General features: G+C 47.8%; 1 protein-coding gene across 2 annotated transcripts in view; it reads left to right on the top strand.

Moving 5' to 3' along the window:
* The first annotated feature begins 4,609 nt into the window (after positions 1 to 4,609).
* Positions 4,610 to 9,455, top strand: part of Rmdn3 (regulator of microtubule dynamics 3) — a 21,582-nt gene continuing 16,736 nt past the window's right edge. Inside the window, exons 1-4 of one of the 2 annotated variants that reach the window (XM_005364259.3) lie at positions 4,610 to 4,676; positions 4,963 to 5,156; positions 7,165 to 7,357; positions 7,755 to 7,898. In XM_005364259.3, the coding sequence (XP_005364316.1) occupies positions 4,970 to 5,156; positions 7,165 to 7,357; positions 7,755 to 7,898 (524 nt within the window). In that variant the 5' untranslated portion in view covers positions 4,610 to 4,676; positions 4,963 to 4,969. The other variant, XM_013352761.2, reaches the window with a different exon arrangement.

Genomic DNA, 9,455 nt, shown 5'->3' with positions numbered 1-9,455 from the left:
TGTAGCTTTGGAGCCTGTCCTGGAACTTGCTCTTGTAGACCAGGCTGGCCTCGAACTCACAGAGATTCACCTGCCTCTGCCTCCCAAAAGCTGGGATTAAAGGCATGCACCACCACCACCTGGCTCACAGTATTTTATGCTAATAAGAGTTTCCTCCTCCCATTTAGAATGCAGGAATGATGATGACCCTTGTATGTGAAAACCACTAGGATTTCTTCCGTCAAGACTATTTGTGAGGGGGCTGGAGAAATGAGATGCCTCAGGCATTAAGAGCACTGGCTGCTCTTCTAGAGGACCCGGGTACGATTCCCAGCACCCACATGGCAGCTCACAATTATCTGCAACTCCAGTTCCAAGGAATCTGACACCTTCACACACACACACATAAAAGGTTACTTACTTGTGAAATCTGTATTGCACTTCAGATCACTCCCATGTTGCCACACATATGAAGATCTTGTCTTGAGCACGTGGTTTGTACTAAAATACTGTTTGTCAAACACTGCACGTGTTGTGATTTAAAAATCTCCACGAAGAGAAGTCACGCCATGCAACAGGGCTCGTGTGGGAGGTTTATTGGAAGAAAAGAGAGGAGGGCAGAGAGAGCGGTAGAGACTGGTGCCTGGGGACAAGAGTGGTGGAAGAGGGGGAGGGGGAGAGGGAGGAGAGAGACTGGAGGTGGGCAAGGCCCACCTTTTAAAAGTGAACTTAGCGAATGTGCACAGGAGGTGCTCTTAGTGGCTACAGCTGAGGACGGATCCTGTGAGGACCCAAGGGCAGGCCAGTATAGACGCCTGAACACTCACAGTATATTCACAGCTTTTGCCACTTTGTGTGCGTGCCTTGGTTTCTGGATGCTCTTCCACCTGATCATCAGCTTCCTGGACTTTATCTGAAAGCCCCCGATGTACCTGGCTCTGCAGCATCCACACTTCAGCTGTGAGATACTGCTCTTGTACACTGTAAAGATTTGTCACGTGTATTAATTTAATAAAATGCTAATTGGTCAGTAGCCAGGCAGGAAGTAAAGGCAGGCTGGCCAGTCTAAGAGAATTCTAGGAAGAGGAAAGGCAGAGAGTCAGTCACAAGCCAGATGCAGAGGAAGCAAGATGAGAATGCCTCACTGAGAAAAGGTACCAAGCCACATGCTAAGCATAGACAAGAATTGTATAAATTCTTGTCTATTAAGTTGTAAAAGCTAGTTAATAATAAGCCTGAGCTAATAGGCCAAACCCTTTATAATTAATATAAGCCTCTGTGTGTTTCTTTGGGATTGAACGGCTGTAGAATGGGTAGGACAGAAACGTCTGTCTACAAAACCCTGTCTTGAAAAAAAAGTTTATTCAGAACTTTGTACCAACTTTTCTATAGATGATGAAGATTATTAAAAAAAATCCCCAATTTATGGGAAAGTGAGTACAAGAAAGAACAATGGAAGCTAGAATGTGAATAAAGTACAATTGTATACAAGTACAAAAGTATCTTAATAAAACCCATCATTTAGTATGCTAACTAAAATATTAGTTCTTAGTTCCTGTGGCCAAAACTTGTGAATGTGAAGGTCTAAGGACAACCAAGTGTGTATGTCCTTGCTGTCTTCCTTGTTTGAGGCAGGGTCTCTCCTGTCTCCACAGACCTTCTGCTGGTAGGAGGGTTGAGATTGCAGACACATGCTACTGTGTCCAGTTTTACATGCGTTCTGGTGTCTAACATACATTGTTATTGAATGGCAAGCACGTTACTGACTTTGTTATGTTCAGGGTCCATGCAGTCACAATGATTTGTTTGTTTGTTTTGCTTTTGGAGTTGTTTGAGACCAGGTTTCTCTGTGTAGTCCTGACTATCCTGGAACTTGCTCTGTGGACCAGGTTGGTCTCAAATTCACAGAGATCCACCTACCTTTGTCTTCCAAGTGCTAGGATTAAAGGCATGTATCATTACTGCCTGGCTCCAAAATGTTTGATGATAGTGGAAATATGCAGGTTAGTCCTCCAAAAGTCCTTAACTCGAGTTATCTGTTGATCTTTAACCCTGTGTCTATCTTTAAATTGTGAGATACTGTATATGTATGTGAATACATTTGGAGTCAGGCATATCTGTAATCCCAGCATTTGGGAGGCCAAAGCAGAAGGTCAGAGAGACCGGAGTTTGGCTTTAAGGCAAAAACTTTCCTAGCTGTTGACAGAGTGGGATTCAGAAGTATCACAAGTTCAAGGGCTGCCTGTGCTACAGAGTGAAGCTAGTAGCTTGGGCAACTTGAAATCTGGTCTCAAATTTAAAAAAGAAGGAGGAGGAGGAGGAGGAGGAGGAGGAGGAGGAGGAGGAGGAGGAGGAGGAGAAAGAAAGAATAAAAAGAGATTGGTGGTGTGGTTCAGTGGCACAGCATTTGCCTAGCATTTGTCAGACCTGAGATTGTCTCTAAAACCAGAGGTGGGGAGAAGGAGTTTTGGAGGCCAGTCTGGCCACATAGTGATGCCCTGATTTAATAAAGCAGCAACAAACAAAACACAAATAGCAGAAATGGTACAGTATCAGAACCAGTTTAAATAATCGGAATCAAATGCAAGTTTAAATATACGGTCAGATAGCCAGATGTGGTACCCGCACAGGGGAGACAGAGGCAGGTGGATCTCTCTGAATTTGAGGACATCCTGGCCAACACAGTGCATTCCAAGTCATCCAAGGCTACATAGTGAGACACTATGCACAGGCTGGTTTTGTCAACAGACACAACCTAAAATCATCAGACATGAGGGCCCCTCTCTGATGAGAAAGTGCATCCATAAAATCTGGCTGTAAGGAAATCTCCCCCCCCCCCGTTTTTGCTTTTGTTTTGTTTTTAAAGTCAGGGTTTCTCTGTGTAACATCCCTGGCTGTCCTGGTACTCACTTTGTAGACCCATTTGGCCTCTAACTCACAGACATTTGCTTGTCTCTGCCTCCCCAGTGCTGGAATTAAAAGTGTGCACCGCCATGCCTGGCTCTGTAACACTAACACAATTTCTTTTCTTTCTTTTTAAAAAAGATTTATTTATTTGTTATGTTTACAGTGTTCTGCCTGCCTGTATGCCTGCAGGCTAGAAAAGGGCACCAGATCTCATTACAGATGGTTGTGAGCCACCATGTGGTTGCTGGGAATTGAACTGGGGACCTTTTGGATCCACTAAGCCATCTCTCCAATCCCAATAATATCTTAATTAGTGACTGAAAGGGGAGGGTCCAGCCCATTGTGGATGGGGACATGGGTGGTCCTGGGTTCTATAAGAAGACGGGCTAAGCAAGCCAAGAGAAGCAAGCCAGCAAGCAGCACTCCTCTATGGCCTCTGCATCAGCTCCTGCCTGGTCTCCAGAGCAAGTTCCAAGACAGTCAGGGCTATGCAGAGAAACCCTGTCTTGAAGAAAAAAAACCCGAAAACATACAAACATACAAAACAAATTTAGAAAGAATCCCTCGTATCATCGGGATGCTGGTGTAAGTCAATGGTGAAGCATTTACCTATCAAGCAAGCAGACCCTGCACTCAACTTGAGCTGTAATATTTTTCAATCCAGAATAGAAAAACAAATAAATTCATTTATCGGACTCAGGTTTTTTTGTCCGTTTGTTTGGTTTTGTTGTTGTTGTGTTTTGTTGTTTTTATATTTTGAGACAGGCTGTCTTTGTTAGTTACCATGGCTATGACGAAATGCCATGATCAATGCAATTTGAGGAGGATAGGGCTATTTCATCCACACTTCCATATAACACTCATCATCAAAAGCAGTGAGGGCAGGAACTCAAGCAGGGCAGGAACCTGGAGGCAGGAACTGATGCAAAGACCAGACTGACTTCGAAATCAGAAAAATCCGCTTTCCTCTGTCTCCTGAGTGCTGGGATTATAGGAGTGCACCACCACGCCCGGATTTTCCAAATTTTTTTTTTTTTTTTTTTTTTTTTTTTTTTTTTTGGTTTTTCGAGACAGGGTTTCTCTGTGGCTTTGGAGCCTGTCCTGGAATCTAGCTCTGTAGACCAGGCTGGTCTAGAACTCACAGAGATCCGCCTGCCTCTGCCTCCCGAGTGCTGGGATTAAAGGCATGCGCCACCATCGCCCGGCCTTCCAAAATATTTTTAAGACAGGGATTCACTATGTAATCCTGGCTAGCTCTGAACTCCCAGTTATCCTCCTGCTGCAGCCTCCGTAGCCCGAGACGGGTTTTTGTCAGCTGGCAGAAGTCATGTCCCGGCGATTTAGGGACGTTTTACGAATAACCAGCAACTGACCTGCTCAAATTTCATCTGGTAATGGCCTTGTTGTTTAGGTTTTAGCAAATGGTTTGAATAGAAAATCCGTAAACAACTAAATCAGCCCGAAATAAAGACAGTGTTAGGGGGCGTGGAGGGCGGCATCTCCCAGGTATGGGCTGCGTGAGATTTGCGGAGACATTCTGGGGACTACCGAGGGATCACCCAGGACACTTTGCCACTCCCTAGCCTCAACAGCCTAGGGCTCCCGCACAGGTGCACAGCCCGACCGCAGCTGTGGCCCCGCCCCCTCGAGCCCCGGTGGGAGGCGGAGCCTGCGTCATCTCCACGCGCATTCGCCCAGCGCGCCGAGCAGGTGGCGCTGGTTAAGGACGTCACGATCATTGACAGCGTGAGGCCGGTGTGGCTGCTGCTGCTATGGTGGCTGGCGGCCGGGTAAGGGTCTGAGTTGTTCTCCAGAGTGATTTCGGGGGGCGCCGGGAGACTGCCACGTGCAGTGCAGGGCGGAGCTGTGCCAGGGGCGCGTCGGACCGGAGCTGCTGCCACCTGGCAGGGCGCCTGTCTGCGCCGGGGAGCTGCGGCACCGGAGGGGCCAGACTTGGGTGAGGCTGTGGGCAACGGGTTCTGCCAACGGGGTGGAGGACCAGGCTAATGACTCTCTCCCTCTCGGTTCGCTCCCCCATCCACCCTTTTCCCCCCCTGATTTTTACGCCGCCTGCAGGGGCACTATGTCTAGACTGGGGGCCTTGGGTGGCAGCCGCGCCGGATTGGGACTGTTATTTGGTACTGCCGCCGGCCTTGGATTCCTGTGCATCCTTTACAGCCAGCGATGGAAAAGGGCCCAGAGCCGTGGCCGGAGCCACAGTCTGCCCAATTCCCTGGACCATGCGCAGGCTTCAGAGCGCGGACGCCAGGGTAAGAGCACAGGTCATTACTTACTGATGACCCTGGGGCCTGGGCTGTCGTTGGCAGAGTAGGTGAACCGGCCAGTAGAAGGGCCGAGTTTCACTCTTTTAGGAAAGCCTTACTCTTTCCTCTGCCGGGAAAGAAGACTGTGTAGCTTTCACTTTTAGTTCTGGTCACACTCATGAATGTGTACCAAGGGCATTTGCGTAGTGTTGGGTAAGGGGTGGGATAGACGGAGGAAGAGTCTGAAAGAAGGAAGAGGGAATCCTTTCGTAGGAGAGAAAGCTCTGAAAGCTTGCCTATCAAATTATGGATTCAAATGTGAAGGACATGAGGAGAATAATCCAAGTTTTTAAAATTATTTTTATGAAGGAAAATTCAGAGGGATTGTGTAACTTTCCCAAGGTTGTTACAGAGTAAGTGGAAAAGCTGGACCTGGTCATCCGGTCTAGTGTACTTTCCACAATGTGGTCTGAGAGCACACTCGTGCAACCGAAGCCGAGTGGCTGAGAGCCAGCAGTAACAGATGAAACGAGTTCCATTTTGTAAAAAACCTTCAGGTTAACTCATTTGAGCGAAGCATTTAGGCCTTCGGATCTCTGCCCCTTATTTGGGTAACAGAAGCTTAGATCTTCTCATTTCGTGTTGATCGAAAATGCTTTCCTCTAACCACCGGTGTAGTCACAGATCCTCTTCTTCCCTGCTAGCTGGAAATGTCAGTGCTTCGAGAGTGTTCCCTGACTTATCACCCTAGATTGCAGCTGTCAGCGTTTGATAGCGTGGTGGTAACGTGGCATGGCCAGTGCCCTGTCTTTTGCCCTTGCGCTTGGCTCATTTGTGATTCCTTAATAGTGGTCTGTTCTCCCCTGAGCTTGGGAGGAAGCAGACACATTCTAGATGTCTTCCTTGCTGTGCCTTGAGCACTGCTGGCCTAGGTTGCTACTAGATTCCCTTTACCAAGGGATATATGCATGTCTGCTCTGTGAGCCCTGCTTCTTGAGTTCTTCCCTAATTCATATTCCAGTTCAGCTGCTTTAAATGGCTACCGAGTTCCTAAATTTCACCAAAGTTTAGTGTGAGCAGATTGAGCTTGTTAACAGTGTTTTTCTCATGGAGTTTGGCCAGTTTTTTCCCCCTCTATGGACCTTTTCTTAGTGACTGCCCATTTTCTTTTTGCTCTTCTCTGATAACACTAATTATGGCCTCAAGAGAGGCAGTTTACTATTCATTGTGTGATCAGAATTTGAACAAACCCAATTTTTGTTTTACTGTGTAATTGGTATTGACTGTTTGGTATTTGGCACTATAAGGCCAGAAACAATGTTTTTCTTTTTGTATTTTTTAGATAGGGCTTCACATAGCTCAGGCTAGCCTCTAACACTTTGTAGCTGAGGTTGGTTTTGAACCCCTGATCCTTCTCTTCTGCAACCACTCCTGGCTGAAGGTTTTTTTTTTCTAGCAGAGCAGCTGTCCTGCCTTCTAAGTACCACACCCTTGCAGGCATTTGACATTATTTGCTGCGTTTTAAAAGTTCTAAGTCCCTCACCGTGTGGGACTTGGGCACTGAACTTAGGTCGTCAGCCTTTGCAGCAATTACTTTTACCTGTCAGTCATTTTGTTGGTCTAGACTGGACTTTTCTTTCTTTCTTTCTTTCTTTCTTTCTTTCTTTCGTTCTTTCTTTCTTCTGGATAGTGACTTGAACTTGTACTATGACTTAGCTGTGAAATGTATACTCTCAGAGGCCCAGATTCTCCTCTGTAAATTGCCAGGAGAAGCAAATGGCCCAGCATAGTTTTGCATGCTTTCAGACTCAGAGCTCAGGAGGCAGAGGCAGGTAGATCTCTGCCTGGTCTACATAGTGAGTTCCAGGACAGCTGGGACTGCATAGACCCTACCTGAAAACAAAGCAGGGCAAGAGAAGCAAACGCTCTACAATTCTCGGTCTGAGGGTTTTTATTTGTTTTTGTTTTTTGCCCCCCCCCCCCGTGTTTCTGTCTCCTGTTCCACTTGCTCCAGTAATGCAGTTGCGGGCCATCCCAGGTGAAGCTGGAGATGCTGCCGTGCTGCCGAGCATCCCACAGGAGGGGCAGGAGAAGGTGCTGGACCGCCTGGACTTTGTGCTGACCAGTCTTATGGCACTGCGGCGGGAGGTGGAGGATCTTCGGAGCAGCCTGCAAGGGCTGGCCGGGGAGATTGTTGGGGCGGTCCGGTGAGTGACCTGTCTTCTCTTGCCTTCCCCAAGCCCTCGTCTTTTCCTGGCACCTACAACTTTTTCAGCTGGCCCGTGTTCTGCCTTTTCTGGTCTCTCTAAGGAACAAGCCCATTTTATAGCTGTTAACCAATGTGGAAGAAGCGGCATATCGGGTTCCCTCCCTTTCCCAAGTGCCCTGCTGCCTGTGCGCCCTTTGGTCTATGGTAGCAGTGCAACCTCTTTGTTCTTCCCAATTTAGTCTGCCAAACAGGTGGCTCCTTTGTTCTCCTGAGAGTAAAGACCCAGAATTTTCTCCTTCCTTGGTCCTTCAGTGAGGGAGGAGTGAGGGAAAAGTGAGGGAAAGACAGGCTGTATGGGTCCTGATATGCCTTCTGGGACATGGCCTGCTTTCCAGATCGCATATAGAAGAGAACCAGAGAGTGGCTCGGCGGCGCCGGTTCCCTTTTGCCAGGGAGAGGAGCGACTCCACCGGCTCCAGCTCCATCTACTTCACCGCCTCCTCAGGGGCTGCACTCACAGACGCCGAGAGTGAAGGAGGGTGAGTGTCTCTCCTGGAGGCAGCGGTAGCTGCAGCTGCATTGTACTTGTCAAAAGATTGTTTATCACAATCCAAACCAAGGTGCCATAAATAACTTTTAAATAAAAGTAGGGGTATGACTGAATGGAAACAGCTTCCCCGTTTATGCCATTCGGACGAATAGGGATGCCAGCAGTTGTTCTGGTGTACATCTTTATTTTTCTGAGTTGACTATCTTATATTATTTTCCTTTATGTATATATTTGCACTACTTATGAGACTGGGGCCTGCAGAGGTCAGGACTGGGCACCAGATCTCCCTAGAACCAGAGTTACAAAGGGTTGTTAAGCAGCCATGTGTGTTCTGGGAACCGAACTTGGGTCCTCCCCAAGAGCAGCAAGTGCTCTTCCTTGCTAAGTTGTCTCTCCAGCCCAGGGCTTTTTTCTTTTTACATCATTTTTATGGGCATTTTTGTGTGTCATCACTAGGGCTAAGCATTATTTTACAACTTCACGTCTTTCCTACAGTGGCTGAGCAGGGTGTGGCCAGTCTGTAGGCTGTTATGCCATCCTCGCCCGAGGCGTCACTTTCCTCACAGGGCAGTCTGGCCCACGCTCCCTTGCAGCCTTCCGTGCAGTGGGGAGGTGACAGGTGCCCAGCAGATCTGATGATAGGACTTACCATGAGGTGACAGCAGCAGGCTGTCACTCAAGCTAGTCACAGCTCCTTGGTAAACTTTGGCCCCAAGGACAGAGTGATCTGTTGGTGGCAGCCTTTTCCTTTATGCACTGCTGGTGCCAGTGATGCCGCTAGCCCGTGAGACTCAGAGGCTGATGTTTCTCCTGACTAGAACATGAGCCATTCAGGGTCCTCCCAAGCAGATTGGTCTCTTTCGCAGGCACACCTTGTAACACTAGGTACCGTTCACTTTCTTCCCCTGATACTGTGCTAAGCACCTTAGCGGTGTTTGCTTACCTAATCCTCAGGATAATCCTGTGACTGGGGTTCTCTTTCTCAGATGGAGAACATGAGCTTATTGAGGTTTGTCACTCAGACCAGGGTTCTAAAACTTCCAAGGGCAGACAGAGTGTCAGCTGCCATCCCATTGTCCTGGCAGTCTGGTTCAGCTGCAGCCGTGTTTGAGTCTATGATCTGAGGAGGGGCTTGGTCTTCAGGGCACGTAGGGCTATCACTGGCACATTTGTGGAATGTAGCCCTTGGGAGTGCTTCCCATTGTCTGAGATGCCACAGCTCACTGCCCTGGAAGGGCCCATGGTGCAGTAGTAATTTTCTCTTACTCTAGTCTTGTTTGTTTAGGGGGTTGTTATTTTCTCCTGCTTCTTCCTACTGGGGATCAACCCAGGACCTCCCGTGTGCCAGCAAATGCTCTGCCATGGGTTACATCCTGGTCTCTCGTTTGGTTTTCCTACAAAAATTAAGACTAAAATTACTGTCCTTTTTCATGTTCCTGCCATTGGCCTTTAATGGCAGATTTGTTTGTTTTTTTTTTTGTTTTTTTTTTTAGTTTTTCGAGACAGGGTTTCTCTGTGGCTTTGGAGCCTGTCCTGAAACTCGCTC

Source organism: Microtus ochrogaster (assembly GCF_000317375.1).
Source record: "Microtus ochrogaster isolate Prairie Vole_2 chromosome 14 unlocalized genomic scaffold, MicOch1.0 chr14_random_1, whole genome shotgun sequence".
NCBI classification, from domain to species: domain Eukaryota; kingdom Metazoa; phylum Chordata; class Mammalia; order Rodentia; family Cricetidae; genus Microtus; species Microtus ochrogaster.
This window is presented reverse-complemented; position numbering and strand designations above follow the sequence as displayed.